At 39.7% G+C, this 16,981-nt stretch overlaps 1 protein-coding gene across 1 annotated transcript; it reads left to right on the top strand.

Moving 5' to 3' along the window:
• Positions 1 to 173: 173 nt before the first annotated feature.
• Positions 174 to 15,732, top strand: ppp2r1bb (protein phosphatase 2, regulatory subunit A, beta b). Its single transcript, XM_068317443.1, has 15 exons — positions 174 to 306; positions 1,092 to 1,182; positions 1,355 to 1,455; positions 2,363 to 2,595; positions 3,094 to 3,241; positions 3,330 to 3,485; positions 5,244 to 5,358; positions 5,467 to 5,537; positions 8,447 to 8,581; positions 10,822 to 10,995; positions 11,136 to 11,196; positions 13,516 to 13,670; positions 13,851 to 13,993; positions 14,084 to 14,175; positions 14,276 to 15,732. The coding sequence occupies exons 1-15, from the start codon at positions 229 to 231 to the stop codon at positions 14,290 to 14,292; spliced, it is 1,770 nt and encodes a 589-aa protein (XP_068173544.1). The 5' UTR covers positions 174 to 228; the 3' UTR covers positions 14,293 to 15,732.
• Positions 15,733 to 16,981: the final 1,249 nt, after the last annotated feature.

The following is a 16,981-nucleotide window of genomic DNA, read 5'->3' on the forward strand; positions in this document are numbered from 1 at the left end:
GATTTTTAATTATGTGATCCGTTTCTGCTTGATATCAACTTCAAATACGCATTGCTTGTGTGAAGGTTTTCTCGGTCGTTCTTGAAGGCAGTAGAACCGCAGATACGGGGGAGGGCGGGGGGAGGCGGGGGGAGGGCGGGGGGAGGCGGGCCCTGCAGCGCAGGTCTCGAGCAGAAACCCCGTAGTGCAGCACAACAGCGCCATTCGGTAACTGCAGCCGTATCCAAAATGGCAGGAGCTGATGGAGACGATTCTCTCTACCCTATCGCCGTTCTCATTGATGAACTGCGAAATGAAGATGTTCAGGTAGTAACTTTAGGGCCAACTGTAAATCTAACTTGTATCGTATTACACAAAGAAGACATTTTGAAGCATTATATCCGTCGTGATTCTAGTAATTTTGCCAGCTAGCTGTTACAAATGCTAACTAAGGTTCCCGGTCATGGGCCTATCAAGGTTTACTGACGGGCGCACCCTGTCATACAAAGATATCTGATTTGCCATTATTATTTACAATGTTGAGTTTTAACATTCATTAAATGTTAATGATATTTTAAGCCTATATACTGACTGCAACTGTAAGGTAATAGTATTATATAGGCAAAAGCAAGCTAGCCGAGGCATTGGTTTAGCCAACCGCGCTAACATCACATCGTTACTTGTTAGCATTTCGTTAGCAAACTAATTTACGTGTAAATTAGCAGTCACGAACATTTACGTTCACGCCCGCGGTATAAAGAGCTGCTTTTGTGCGATAAATCCAGTCATTATAGATTAAAATATAAAGGAAGCTAGCATTTTGATTCGACTATTGTTATCTTTGGTTGTTGCTATTTTAAAAGCAGTGTTTTAAGTCACACAAGGTGTTACCATTCCGGTTTTCATCATACATGCTTACACATTTTTGACATATTGCATCGTGTGGGAAGACATGAACCGCAGTCAAGTTGGGAGCATAAATATTCTGTCTGGGTCAGCTGCGTATAATTAAATTTAACTTGAAGTATTGACACTTTTTATTTAGGTTTGTTCTGTATTTACTGTCTTTAAATCATCACTAATGTATGATTTTTAAAAAAATAACTTTGCAGTTGCGATTAAACAGCATAAAGAAGCTGTCCACTATTGCGCTGGCTCTTGGTGTTGAGAGGACTCGCACTGAACTCCTTCCTTTCCTCACAGGTAGTAAAGTCAGTCATCTTACTCGTTAAAACCACCTGATGTTTGACACAGTAGTTTTGAGTTACGTGGAGTACTGTAATGCTGACTTTGCCTTCATGAAACTTTGTCATGAGGTTTCAGCATATTACATTTTCAAACATACATACTCACAAAACCTTTTCTCATCCATTAGACACCATTTATGATGAAGATGAAGTTCTCTTGGCCTTGGCTGAGCAGCTTGGCAATTTCACTATGTTGGTTGGAGGGCCCGAGTATGTGCATTGTCTCTTGGTAAGTCACTGGAGAATTCAAATACATGCTTTGCAGTAGACATAGAGAGAGAGAGAGAGAGTATAACTTTATTATACACTACTCTCTTTCTAAAGAGAGAGACTAAAGTCAATTGAAAAGTTTTCACTGTAAATAAAATTTACTGCCATGTTATTTTGAATGTGGGAATGATACAGGATTCCTGGATGCAACTCATGATACAGATAAGGCACTTTTCAGTCATTCATAGGGATATTGGATGGCAAACTTCCCGCTTGAAAATAGTGATGTATTATAATTGTCAGTGTTATGTGTGTTCGTCAGTCCGTTCATTAGTTTGTCCAACCGTTACAAATAGAAAGGTGAAAAAAAAAGCATTTTACTTTGGCGGCAAAGGGGATGAAAATGAGATGATGACCTTGAGAAAACTAAGTCATGGTCAAATTTAAACTATTGTACACTCAGGAACTGGATAAGATAGAAAGACGAGGGAGAATGCTAGTGTGAGTAAAACCATAGATCAAAGCTAGTGCTTTGCTCAATGACAGTAGGTCAGAGCACTAGCATTGCCCTATGCAAGTAGGTCAGGGTAACATTTTGAATTCAGGGTTGTTGTGGGATGTTGCAGTCTGTGACTGCATTGGTTCTTGTTAATTCTTGGTTTAGCTCTCTTAGGAAGGTAATTTCATTGAACTCTACGAATCTTAAATGTATTGATAGAGTTAGTATTACGGACATATATGAATAAGTTGTTGTTCTGCTTAATGAATGGCCATTTAAATTCCCTGCCGTTTTGATTTGATGTAGATGCAGCCAAGGTTTTCCCTTCTGCATAGACCATTGCCTTACAAACACATTTTGTGTTTAAAAAAAAAATGTAAATACATATTCATTCTCATAATGTCTCTTCTTCCTTCTTGATGCATAGCCTCCATTGGAGAGCCTTGCTACTGTGGAAGAGACAGTAGTTAGAGATAAAGCTGTGGAGTCCCTGCGGAAGATCTCTCAGGAACACTCACCAGTTGACCTGGAAGTCCATTTTGAACCTTTGGTGAAGCGACTCGCTAGTGGTGACTGGTTCACTTCTCGCACATCTGCCTGTGGTCTCTTTAGTGTTTGTTATCCCCGTGTCTCCAGCACTGTCAAGGCAGAGATTCGCCAGTAAGTGTCTTCATAACAAAGGGAAATACTTACAGTACATGCTAAACACACAAAGTTTTCTGTAGTGACATACCAATAGGATGAGTACTAAAATGATTTCAAATTTCAATGCTATTGTTAGTGAAGTACATTGCTAAGTTGAAACAGTTTCATCCCTCTGAAAAAACTGTTGCCAACTGCTTTTTTGAGATTTTAATATTAGTGCCTGATGAATTGACTTGTAACGAGGTTCCTTCCTTGTGTCATAGCATTTTTGTTTTTAGCAAGTCAGTGAGGAAGTGTTGCTACAGCTACACTTGTTGCTCCCTCAGTCTTCAGTGGATATGTTGTCCCCTGTAGGTCTGGAAGAATTCCAACCTCAGTACCTTTTTGTACCATTATTCTGAATTTTTTCCTTAAATTGAAGAGACCTCACATCCAGATTATGTACAACATTACATGAGGCATTCCGGTCTCATAGTGATTCATTTGGTTGAGTTTGTTTCTGGTTATTTCCAGGCATTTTCGCACATTGTGCTCAGATGACACACCTATGGTGCGTCGTGCTGCGGCATCTAAATTGGGGGAGTTTGCCAAAGTCTTGGAGCTGGATTATGTGAAAAGTGACATAATTTCCCTCTTCACTGCTCTGGCCTCTGATGAACAGGTATGACTAGCTCTATCTCTTCGATGTTAAATGCTGTTGACCCAGGGATGGCATTCTGATCTTACTTTTATACATCATTCTCCATCAGGACTCTGTGCGGTTGCTTGCAGTGGAGGCTTGTGTTAGTATTGCGACTCTACTGCATCAAGAAGACCTGGAGACCCTTGTCATGCCAACCCTGCGCCAGGCAGCAGAGGACAAATCCTGGAGGGTCCGCTACATGGTTGCTGACAAGTTCTCAGAGGTAATTCTTGCTGCTCTTTGGGTTCAATAGATAGCGTAAAAATGACAATTTAGAATGTTGTTTTTATGTTGAGCTGCTAAGATCCTTTTGGCACAAATGATATTTACGCATTATTGACATCAAACTGAAAAGAAGTTTCTTTAAAAAGGTTTATATCCTGGAAAAGGGAAATATCCATTCAGTTTGACTTCAATTTATTTATATTGCACCAAATCAAAACATATGTTATATCTAGATACTCTTCAAGAAAAACTGTTCTAGACCATCAATTTCAAAGAAGTTATTTCCCACTGTCAATGCTTATCCATCAAGTTTCTGTTTGCTTTGTTAATGAAAAAATATTACTGACATGCTTATAAAGATATGGAAAATGGATGTTTTTTCAGGGTGTCCGTGTCAGTTTTTGCTGTTATTTCATTTGTTCTATCTGTCAAATGTTTTCTCTGATTTTTGCTGAATGGTAAACTAGGTGTCATTCGTCCCTTTATGTCAGCAACTACAAGTAGTTGGGATGTGAAACTGAGACTGACCAATAATATTTTATTTAATTTGGTTTACCAATGAATTAAGTGGAATCAATGTCAACAATACTATATTAAAATGAATAACGTGTTCTGTTCTATACAAAGAGATTTTCACATTGGAGATTTATTGACAAACAGCTGCTGGACTGAATCTTCAATGTTCTGTCATCATCGTGCTACTTTGTACACCTATTTCTCAAATGAAACATTTCAAACTAAAGATTATTCACTACGTACAAGCACCACTATTTATAAAAATGTGAACTTGCAGCTGTGTAACAAAGAAATTCAATATAAAACATAAAGCTACCTCTGATTTAATTAAGTTCATGTGGTTTTGACAACAGCTGAGGTCAGAGGTATGTTTTCAGAATGTTGCCCATTCCATTCTCATGAATGTGGTATAGAATTTCTTGAGAATCAGCACAAATATATTACCATGGCTTAAAAGGTTAAGAATTTGATCATAAAGGTTACGCTCTCCAACGTTCATTGTTAGCTGTAACTGCACTAGATATCATTATTTAAGGACAATTTCATTGTGATTTAAAGTTCTGCATAACACGTTTCTGATCATTTTAATGCCATAATTTGCGAACTGGAGAGCAGATTAATGGCATGTCTTGGATTTAGTTAGATACTGAATGATGACACTGATCTTGGATACCAGTTACTGTATGAAACGTCTCTACTGCCAAATTAATTTGAGCCACATTTAAAATTTTTAGGTTGTGTTCTGTTAGGACCTGCTTCATTGATCAGACATCCGTGTATACACCAAATTTGACACTGTTTTGTTCCTTTTAGTGAGTTTGAATTGTAATTTATGTTCAGGGGGACTACAACAATGGTGACATGAATTGTGTTATCTGTAATATAGATACACCAGGCTTTGTTTGGTACCAAAGTTTATGATGGTTACAAAAGAGAAGGCTGGAAGATAGTTATTCCACCGTGATAACAGATGTTACAATGCCTCAAGATAATGTATGAAATTTTACCAATACTATTTTCCAATTTTATTTCAATCCATTACAATAGCATAGAATGTAAAATATGGATATGAAAAAGACGTCCTATATGGGGAAGACTCCACTGGTCGCCAGCTATAAAGATATTCCATTTCTCACTTCTGTTCTAAATACTGCATTAAAAGTCATAATGTATTTTTAAATTGGCGTCTCCACTTGTTTGTTGCGTAATTAATGACATGATGATGCTCCTCCCACTTTAGCTTCAAAAGGCAGTGGGGCCGGAGATCACCAAAAATGATCTTGTCCCAGCCTTCCAGAACCTTCTGAAGGACTGTGAAGCTGAGGTTCGTGCTGCTGCAGCCAATAAAGTCAAAGGTCAGAACATGAGTGTTAAAAATAAGTTGATGACATGTGTTCTGTTTTTTTTTAACTTGATGTCCAGTTTATTTCATTCTGTCTTGTTTTTGTTTTTGTATATTTTAGAGTTCTGTGAGAACCTCCCAGAAGACAGTCGTGAACAAGTCATCATGACTCACATTCTGCCCTGCGTCAAGGTAAAAAAATAACACTTTCAGCAGAGTTACAGTAGATGTAGATTCTTCTAAGGAGAAAAAAAAATACTTGTATTTTTTTGCACTCTTTACCAAGTAAATAAAGGAGATTTTTGTGACATCTATATGAATGAAAACTGGGTTTTAATGCCTGTGCCAAGGGGACCATAAAGTTTGCTCTTGTATATTCATACACACTTGGCTGATGGTCTGTCCACATCTTTTTCTGTAATGTTGGCCAGTATTGATTTTTATAGCAACTGCATTTTATTTGCCGGCTTAATTACTGATATTTCAAATATGCTGAACCACTGATGTGGATCACTAGTGATGAGGTGCTCCCTAAACATGCAATGATCATTGTTCACATGAATAAAGTTTGCAGCAGTTAATAGTTGTCTCACTAATATTGGTAAGTACTGGTTTTATTAAAGATAACGAAGGAAGAATTTCCGATGAGCCTTTACTTTAACTGCTTGTCAACTCATGACTCCTGTTCAAAGAAGAGGCGAGACGGATATCACTGAGCTCGAACATTAAAGTATCATGAGAAACATAAAACGGCTGTAACTTGTGGACCATTGAGTACACTTGAATATAAGTTGCATCAACTACAATTTAAAAGAAACAATAGTGATCACCTCCCTGTGTGTAACGCTTAAGAATTTAGACAGATAACGTAAACAGCATTTTATTTACTTCATTCTTTTTAGGTAGTTGAATCCTAAAGCCAAAAGAAATTTGTCATGAGTTTAAAGGTGACTAGTTTGCTATTCTAATTTGCTTTACAACTTTTTCAATCTGAAAAACTAGAATGTAGTTCTGCAGTTTTTCAGTCAGAAAGTGTTTTAACATTATCCTTTCAAAGGAACCAAGCTGACCCAGAGGTCAAAGCCTGCTTTCTATATTGGTTTGTCATTTCTTTGGGCATCAACAGAGTTAATACTATTTACCCAGCACACTGAAGCATAAAATAGGGTGCCAGCTACCACCAGAGAATGTTTAGTCTTTTTGAAAACAATGATGGGCCAAAGCCTCTATAGTATAATCTGTTTGAGCCCTTCTACATGTGGTGTGAATTGATTGTCCATGTGCAGTCTTCGTGCTTTCAATTTTTGGCACAGCTACATTTGTGCCCACTTACCAGCATTCATTGTGTAAAATTTTAATTTTTAATTTAATTTAATACACTGTAATAATCCACGAAGGGAAATTAAGAATGCACACTCTAGTTTTTGTTAGTCAATCAAATCACACGCATGCATATCAGTGTGTACAGGCACCTGTAATACAGACAACCACACACAGGGGGGGCCTGTAGGCATGCAAGGGAGGTAGAGTGGCAGGCAGCTCCTTCTTGGTGCGCCTCAAATGACCAATTGTAAAGGGGACGGCACCTTGCTCAAGGGTACCGTCCCCTTTACAGTGCTCCAGGAGTGAGCTGACATCTCCCACTGTCAGCTCACCTCTGGGTATTTAGTTTTTTTGGGCGGGAGCGGGAACCGAACCACCGATCTTGACTCATAGGACGACCCGCTCTACCGCCCGCTCTACCACTGAGCCACTGCCGCCCCGGTTATAACTGACAAAATATGATAGTGTTTATATATGTGATTAGAGTTAACCAGTAAATCTGTTCAGGTACACAATGAAGAGTGGAACAGATTACTGACGACTAACATCACAAACAACTGACTTTTAGTCCCTAGGTTTTGGATAATTTTTTTCCCAAAAAAACTTTCATCTATTTAATGTTGTCATATTTATTTTGCATGTGACCCGCATATGATCAGCAGAAAATGTGAATAGAAAAACAGCCCATTACTGAATTGTAAAAAATTAGAAGTATGGGCATGACTGTGGTAAAGAGTAGATTGTTGATGGTCAGTCTGTCTCACCGAGACCAACAAGGCAAAAATGGGCTTGGGTTTAAACATCAAAAATGTTGAACTTAAGCCTCCTGACATCCGGTCATGATTGATCCCCCACATTTGAATTTGGTTAATGAAAAATTATTTGAGACAGCATGCTTGGTAGAACTAGAATAATTACATGTACTATGATCTGATTTTTCAGACAGTAGAAATCATATTTAAATGTGAGACGATATCACTCACAAAGAACAAAAGATCCATTCAATGTGCAAAAAAGTTGGGGGCCACCATTATCTACAGTTTGAATTTAATCCATGAATCAAGTTCAGTTTATATTTTCAACAGCAGGGGGCAGTGTTGTATTTAAAAAAAAATAGTCCAATTGATGTAAAAATCTAAACTCATTCATTATATGTTTTTAAATTAATCACCAATAGAGACTAAAGAGATTGACCTGCAGTCTTGGATCTATATTTTCCGATTAAAGGTACATATTTGGTTCTTTAATTATAATTCTTGTGATTAACTTATCAGCAGTGCATGAAAGATGTACAGATGGAGACCGCTGGTATACAGGCTGTAAAATGTCATAACTTAGAGACTTATTTGACATTATTACATAGACAATCTACTGAGATTAAGTAGTAAAATTAAAATTGATATGAACAATGTTAAGGACTTTTTTTATAATTGTGCACATGTGGGTGGGTGGATATATAATTTAATAGATTTCAAAATTTCTTAGTGTCTGCCCAGCTTCCATGTGACATTTGTTGATCAGTTGTCTCTGATAGTATCAGTAAACATGCAGTATCGAGTTATTTCTGTCAGCCCTGTTTGTATTATAAACATTTGTCTCTGTCAACACCAGACTTGAGTTCATTTCACATACAGTATTTGATTTGTAATACTTATTGTTTGAAGTACAATTAATTTGCCATGACTTTAAAGGAAGGGTGTAATTGACTTTTATGATGAGTTGTGAATTCAAACGATTTCCGTTCTGTCTTAACAATTTTTGTGCCTGTCTTTTCCCAGGAACTTGTTTCAGACACCAACCAGCATGTGAAGTCTGCCCTGGCCTCTGTCATTATGGGTCTTTCAACCATCCTGGGCAAGGACAACACAATAGAGCACTTGCTGCCTCTCTTCCTCGCTCAGCTCAAGGACGAGGTAAAGAAAATCCAGACTTGTAGTCAAGGATCCTAATTTTTCCTTTTTATTGTACACTGCTGTCTTAATTCATTTACACATACTGCTAACACCTGAGAAGATATCAACCAACTTCATTGGCCTCCAGTCAGACCTAGAAAGGATAAAGCCACCCAATGTACCTGGTTGGTAGGATGATTATTAATGCTGCCAGACTGAAGCCTTACGATTTAAAGACTTGTTGAGTTAGTTTTTCCAGTGATGAATTCAAAGTTGTTCAGCAAAGTCATTCCTAGTTGCACATGCACAACAGAAAGTAGTTTTGTAATGAATTATGACGTCCTTACGATGGGCTGCTCTATTTCTACTATTGCTGTTGTATTTGTTACTGTTAGTATTAGACTGTGTTTCTCAAATCCTTTCTGGAGCTTGCAAAAGAACAAAATGATGTAGAGCAGGGTATTTAGTATGTCAATGTAAAGATATACTGGGATGGGTACAGCACTTTCCTTATCGAACATAACTGGTTCATCTAGAGCAGCTATAGTCCAGTCATAAATTGTACCATGACTACATTTTTGTGTCATCAACACCAGTTCTAATAATTATAATACTCATAGTAGTTGTAGAAATAGCTAAATTTGTGATATGAGAGTAAAGGTACATAAATGTTTTGGAAGTCTCAATGCTGTCAGTTCTTATAATTTTTCCCTCAGTCCTATTTAAAGATGGTCCCATTTCCTCTGACTGCAAACGCTTTAGCAAGAGTGTCTAATTGGATTAGAGTCCAGACTGACAGCCTTGACCTGCAAATTTTAAGGTGCATCTGTCTGATGACAGCTTTAAAGCAAGTTGCGGAACGTCTGCAGTCATGTCTGTGGAGACTGTCATCCAGGTCATGGTACATCTCTGTGCTGAATAAAGTCAACTAGACTTGTGGGAAAAGCTTGAAGACGTTTTGCTTCGCATCCAAGAGGCTTTCACAGTTCTGGATAGCTGGTGGGGAGTTCCAGATATGAACCGAGTGAGAGTCCTCAAGGTCGTCAAATGAGTCATTGATACCCAGTCACATAGATTTTCACCTATGGGCCACAGGCCCCCACCACAGGGAGGTTGGAGTCACCTGAAAATCTTTCAGATAATGGATGACGTATTTCCCCCCCACAGCCATGCAAAGGAGATGTGGGCTTCCTGGGGAAGGAACTTAAAACTGCATTGCACATGGTGGACAGCTGATGGTGAAGGTCACTGTTGAGGGATGACTGCTTCAGTTTGACAGAGATAGCTTTTCACCCCCTCTGTCAAACCATCAGTTTTCTCAGGTTGTCTTCAAACACATGGCCCTCATCCTTCAGGTGCAGATTGACTGCTGAGTCCTACTTGGAGGATTTCGATCTCTTGTGTTGCACCATCCACTTGTGGAGTGGTAATCTCTCTAGTGTATAATTCTGAGCAGTCCTCATTGCACTGAACCTCATATACTCCACCACCCAGGTCAGGGTGTCTTGTCCTTACGATGAACCAGCCTCTGCCTCAAGGTGAATTCAAAGTGTAGAAGGAGTGCTGTGTTTATTGAAGATCTGTTTGATTCTCTGAAGTGTTCCCTCTCTCTGGTTTGTGTGTTTGGAACAAAGATCCAGTTGGGGATACCCAGAAGACACATAGGTGAAACCTTTGACTGGGTTTTAACGACTCATTATGACCCAGTTACCTCGACCACTCTCACTATGTTATATATCTGGAACTCCCCACCGATCCTTTAGAACCGAAGACGTTCTGCACTCATGTCATTTACTCAGGAAGTGGGGCGGCTGTGGCTTCGATGGTGCAGTGGGTCAACCAGTCATTTGTGTTAGATTAGGAACATCCTAGTCATTCTCCGTAGTGTCCTGGGGTGAGACATTTCACTCACCTCGCCTCCAGTGTCACACTGGTGTGTGAATGTGAGGTCGTCATTGTCAACGAGACCTGGTTAAATAAAGGCAACAAAAAGAGGTGTTCATTCTAATTGTCAATGTGCTGTGTGTGTACTCACACACACACACACTGTAGACATGTGGGGTCAGGTATCCCTTGCCATTCTCTGAAAAGCCCCAGAAGTTGCGTTTTCGTTCCGGATATCTGCGTTGTAGTGTGGACGGAAGTTGTAAACGCAACAAAAAAGTTGCGTTTTAAAAAAATCCGTTAATGTATGGACGGGGCCTGCGAGTGTAAAATGGATCCCTAACTTTAAATCGTCCTTCTTTCACTTTCTGCCACAGTGCCCTGAGGTGCGTCTCAACATCATCTCCAACCTGGACTGTGTAAATGAGGTGATTGGCATCCGTCAGCTCTCCCAGTCGCTCCTGCCGGCAATTGTGGAACTGGCAGAGGATGCAAAATGGCGAGTCCGTTTAGCTATCATAGAGTACATGCCGCTTTTGGCAGGACAGCTGGTGAGTTCTGGACACTAGATGTTTTTTTTAAATACCTCTAACATGAGATGTGGAACTGGAAATATCAGTCCTGAGACAGACTGTCACAGGTCAGACAGAAGGCACCCACGAAAGTCCTCTAATTACACATGTTTTACCAGGGAGTGGAATTCTTTGATGAGAAACTCAACACCCTTTGTATGGCCTGGCTTATCGACCACGGTAAGGCACTTTTCTAATTTTAAGCTTTGCAGTGCGTTATGTGGGATGTACCAAATTGAACTGATAAATTAATGTATTATGTCGCACTACAAACAGATTCAGTAGTTATTGGTATTAAATGCTTTCAAAAGCAATTATGCCAAGAATTTTATTTTGTGAATTCAAATTTGTTTGTCTTTTCCATCTGCTCAATTTTTTTTTCTTTTTTTGTACTGCAGCACCCCAGTGTCACAAAAAAATCACTTCTTTCCCAAAGTTGGCTTCCTAATGTTGGACCCCCGAATCCCTTTCGCCATAGTTTCTAGTTGTGAGGGTTTATGGTCAGGCTTTGGCCCATAATACTTTCCTGCAGTCTGTGGTGACTTGATACACAACACCTGCATTAAATACCTTTGTTAAATCTGTATTTCTATCACACACTGTGGCAATTTTGCATTAGTTGTTAGTCCACTTGTTCTTGACGGGTCCTTATTGATCCTCATACTTGTAGATGTTCTTCACTACAATTCTTTTCATTGTAATATTTTTTTCTTGAAAGAAAAACAAGACATTAGATGTGAGTGTGTAACTCGACAATCATATCTCTACAGTTGAAAATCAGTAGCCATCAGCTTGACAAAAGAAATGAGCTGGTTGTTGGTTCAGCTCCCGGCTGAGGTTGCAGCGCTCATTGTGAGCAATTCTTTGACTTCTTTCGGCTGAAGTTAGAATTAATTTCCAAAGTAATTAGGAAATGTCACTTTTGTTAAAATCAACCACAGACAGCAAAGGGATGCCATATTTGAAAACATAAGTCCATCTCCGTACAGGTAGTAAGGCAAACAAAGATGGGTGTAGCTCTGTTTATTTGGATCTTACCATGTTGTTGAAGGCATTAATTACACTTTATTAAGTTTCGGCCTGTTGCTGGTGAAAACAAGAACCCCAGCTTTCAAAGCTCTGAGGAAGATTCATAGCTGGGTTGCTGTGATGAGAACAGATTAGGTACAGCAAGCATTTAGCTCAACTAGTCAAACATGCTTGTCATTTTATTTTTGTATTGGGATAAATTTTCTGCAATTTCTGGGGTTGTCTCCACCCTCTTCGCTCTTAGTCTATTTGATGATGAATGAAGATCACAGAAGACATGTGACATCAGAAATTCCGACCCACAGAATTAGTTGTAGTCCCAGCTATTTGAAAATGCACAGAACAAGTTGTAGCACCAGCTATTTGAAAATGCTAGCTTGGTCAAAGCATTGCATAAATGCCATTGGCAGCATTGTTTGTCTAGATACTAATCAGGACTTAGATAATGGCAATTTTGCACACAGAGTGTATTTGTAACAGATAAAAAGACAGTAAAAAGAGTCTTTGTTTGATATATTAGAGCAAGAGAGAAAGGAATGGGTCGGCTAAGGTATTGATTTGGACTGAGTTGCACTTTAACCTGCTTAGTTTAACTTTTTTGTGGGTCACATTCATGCTTTAAGGTTACACATAGTTAATACATTTCAAATCACAGCCATGTAGTGTTTGTTTCAGGGTTGTCTTAGTGTCTTCATTCTACCCAGCAGTTTAAGCTGGCCGTCACCGATTTCAAATGCTGGTAGAGCTGTGTATTCATTGAGCTACACAACACACCCGGCTCCATTTTAAATCCCAAACCAGGGTATTTGGCAGTGTCTTAAATTTTCTGCATGCAGCATTCTTTTCACATAGTGTTTTCCAATCAGACACACACTTTCTATTGAGGACGAAGGACCAGCTTGGTTACATCATCGGAATGCTGCTGGTGTGATTGTGTGTGTTTTTGTGTAAAGGGCTAGGGTTAAAACTGTGCCACCCTTATGTAAGGCCTTCAAAGGGAGACAGGACAGCAGAAAGCAGCCCTCTCCCCCTCTGACTCTGTTACAAAGATGGTTTTGTGTTATTCTAGTTTCACATGACGCACAAACAGTGATATGATCCATTTTTTATACTCTTGTTTCCAGTATATCTTTCCAGACTTTCTACATTCCAGTGGTATGCACTAAAAAAAACCCCAAGAAATTCTTGAAGCTCTAATATTTAGACCTTTTCAGTCATTACAAATAAGTGATAATTATTAATCAATGTTAACATTTTGTGATAGTACAATAAAATGACAATTGCTGTAATATCCGTATTGAGGTAGTTTGTGGAAAAAAAAGTGTGTTCATACGTGTAGGATCAGCAGAATTTGCGTTTGCGCAGTCAAGATGACAAAAATCTAAATGGATTCAGGCATGAAAAATGATTGAGATTTTAGCTGCTTGTTCTCTCCACCTTGAAACAGTTTTGTCCCTGTGATCTGTGTAGTGTACGCCATCCGTGAGGCCGCCACCTGTAACCTGATGAAGTTGGTGGAGAAATTTGGCACCGAATGGGCTCAGAACACCATCGTCCCCAAAGTTCTGGGCATGGCCAACGACCCCAATTACCTCCATAGGATGACTACTCTATTCTGCATCAACGTAAGTCGACGGCAACGTCTCCTTTCAAGCGTGCTCCCAGAATTATATATTATATTTACCTTCTATAATGAAATATTTCAGTACACTTGTAGTTGATTTTTGACTTAAACCATATTCCTCAAGGCTTGTTTGTTTTGTTGACCGATGTCGTGACTTGACTGCCTGTATTGTGTGTCTCAGGCTCTGTCAGAGCCATGTGGTCATGAAATCACCACCAAACTGATGCTGCCGGTCGTCCTCAAGATGTCCAGCGACCACGTGGCCAATGTCCGCTTCAACGTGGCCAAATCCCTCCAGAAGATTGGCTCCGTGCTCGATAAGAAGTAGGTTTCCTTTGACAGCATCAGGGGTTTTTTTTGCTGATGGCGTGATGATTTATTTAATAACCCTCCCCCTCTTTCTTTTGCTCCAAGTACCCTTCAGACAGAAGTGAAGCCGATGCTGGATAAGCTGGCCTCAGACACAGACATGGATGTCAAGTACTTTGCCCAGGAGGCTATCAGCGGTAAACACGTCTATCACCTCCTGTTGTCTCCAAGTCTTGAAAAGATCACATTTGCTGTGGGTCACAACTTCAATGTTGTCCTTTTCTCCTTTTTACACAGTTCTGGACCTCTCATAAAACCAACCCGACACGACTGAAGCAGACAACTACCCGAAACAAAAAACGCAACACTTTTACAATATATTTATTGATGTGCAGGAACAGCTGGTTAATGTATAGAAAAAACTGTTAACGATGGTTTTATCTCTTTTCTTCTGTTTTCTGCCCAATGGTAGACGGGCGTAGCACATACTTGTGTTAAACTTCCTCTTTGCTCTAATTTGATGCTTGGACAAAAGCAAAGTGATGAAATTCATTAAGTTATGCATGCTGATAACGTGCTACTGTGCTAGCTCGCCAATGCTACCAGAGCCCCTCACATTCCTCCCTTTGACACTTTTGTGCTAAAGCCGCTGTCATTAATGTCTGCCAAGTCTGTTTGCTGTGCAGCACCTTGTGCCATGCTAGCTCTCCAGTCTGCTGCACTTAATTCCAAACTCCAGATAAAATCTGAGTGCAGCAGATGGTGGAACAAACCGTTTCTTGTGTCGGCCTTCCTCCTGACTCGGCCCTCTGATGGCTCTTTTTCCCGAGATCCTTGGATGATTCTAAAGAGCCGTCAAGTGTTACTTGTCTTTCTCCCCCACCAGTAGAAGAAAACCTGCCATGCTTCCAAAATGCTAAATGGGATTGATTTGAAGGAAATATCAAGGTGTCCATAATGACACGTAGTCTCTTCTCACTTAATATCTTAAATATTGTCGTCACCCAGCTCTGCAGATCAGACTCTTCCACCCTTCTCTGCAGCAACACAGATTGAAATGGTCCAACAAATAAATTACCGTGGCCCACAGTAAGAGACCAGCTTGGTTGTAATGTGGTTGTCATAATTATCCCTCCTCCAAGTCGCCAGTGAATGTGTTGGATGTGTGGGAAGGTCCAATCAGTTACTGTGAGTTCCATCAATATGTTCTCAGCGTTGCTCTTAATCTGTGACGTCAATAAGAGACTTATTTGTTCTGGTGATACGATTTCCATCAGTTCTGCAGTGTGACAGTCGTGTTTTTTCTGTGATCGACACCTCGTCATTGAACCTTAATAGAATACTAACTTGAAATTAATAGCAACAGGCAGGGTTGGGGGGGACTAACAAAACCATGACGCCCATGTCTAAGAGCCACCCGGTCGTTATCCATCGTATGTAGAAGCAAATGCTCCACCCAGATCCTCTGCTTACATGGCGCATGTGTATGTAAGGCTGTGTTTTATTATGGGGTGGGAGCTGATGTAGTTACGGGTGGGTTGTATAAATGTCTCGTCTATGTTGATTAAAAAAATTCCTTACTTTCGCAGAACTACTCCCAGTGTTCTGTTCCCCCTGCTCATTTTGTTCTATTGAATAAACCTTGATTGTTGATTGTTCTGTATCCAAACGAACATTTTTATTTTGAGGTCTATTAACAATTGGGACGCTGTACTACTGTATCTTGATCCGAATAAAGTAACACACAAACTGTTGAGGCCTTCTTTTCTAAGCATTTTCTGCCCAAGTACATCAAGGCCTCTTGTCACTGTAATTGCCAATTTGCTGCCTGGTGATAAGCAAGAGGAAATGATCGTCTAAACAACCACTTAGACTCCGGAATGATTTTACGAGAACTGAAACAGTGGCTGGAAATAACATTCATGTACAATTGCACTCGTGGTTAAAATACATCATTAAGTAAACTCATGAAATTTAGAAACAGTTGGACTGAGATGTGAAAAGTCCACATAAGGGTACTAAAAGTGCTTCGGTGTGGACGTCTGTGGGGCGTGATGGAAACGTGAGACACTGTCCAACGTTAAGTTGGACATTTTCAACTGAAGATGTTTTTTTAAAATGACAAATTACCTTGGATTTTAAAAGGACACCAAAAAGCTGCTTCCAAGAGACGCACTGTGAAGGAAGCGTTCATGTCTGCGTTCTGACTCAAGCTGCAGAAGCGGGTAATGCGCCTGCAGGAGTTGTAATCATTGAAGTGTGAAAGATGAAAGCAAGAGGATCTGTCATTTAATGTGTGTGCGCTTAACAGATGTGTTTTTCATTTGAATACAATGAAAGCATCAGGATGTTATGATGCCTGAGTGAGCTGTCAGGTTCAGTGTATGATGAAAGCAGGTGAAATATCACTTGAGAAATAAAGGATGTAATAATAGAGACCAATTATCACTGAATTTTTAGTCCAGTAATAAATCCCTTGCAGACAAATACATCTTTGGTACATAAGATGTATTTCTTTCATTCAAGTAAAGTAAAAATCAGTCATTCAGTCAAGTAAAAATCCACAATTGTCAAGCCCTGCCAAAAATTCCGGATCCACGATCTGGACTCTGATTTAGCTCCTCTCAGACCTGATGTTTTGAGACCATCTGTGTGAGGCTCTGGGATCTGTTTCAGCTTGTTTTCTGGCTGGAGAATAAATCTATGTAGACACAGTTGTCCTGCAGGTTTGCCTCAATGTCATTTCTGTCTTTTACTGCTTTCATCCTGTTTTCGCAAGCCCTCCAGGAACTGCTGAAGAGAAGCATCCCTGGGTTTCACAGTGGGAATGATGTGTTACTGGTGAGCGCTCAGCAAACTGCTTCAGTGTTGGCAAAGTTGTTCTGCATCCCCCCAAAACAACCACCTAATTATATCCTCTGGGAATTTGTGATGTGAAACCTCAAGTCCAAGAATGGTAAATACTCTTTGTGGGATTTATAAGGGTATCCTTTTTCATCACCA

This window comes from Antennarius striatus, chromosome 6 (assembly GCF_040054535.1).
Source record: "Antennarius striatus isolate MH-2024 chromosome 6, ASM4005453v1, whole genome shotgun sequence".
Taxonomy (NCBI): domain Eukaryota; kingdom Metazoa; phylum Chordata; class Actinopteri; order Lophiiformes; family Antennariidae; genus Antennarius; species Antennarius striatus.

What these genes read in the sequence shown, in the direction of transcription:
- ppp2r1bb (XM_068317443.1), top strand. Translation starts at nt 229, where the DNA reads ATGGCAGGAGCTGATGGAGACGATTCTCTCTACCCTATCGCCGTTCTC. An exon ending in TGCGAAATGAAGATGTTCAG is followed by an intron (nt 307 to 1,091) that starts GTAGTAACTTTA and finishes ATAACTTTGCAG; the next exon opens with TTGCGATTAAACAGCATAAA. An exon ending in CTCTGGCCTCTGATGAACAG is followed by an intron (nt 3,242 to 3,329) that starts GTATGACTAGCT and finishes ATTCTCCATCAG; the next exon opens with GACTCTGTGCGGTTGCTTGC.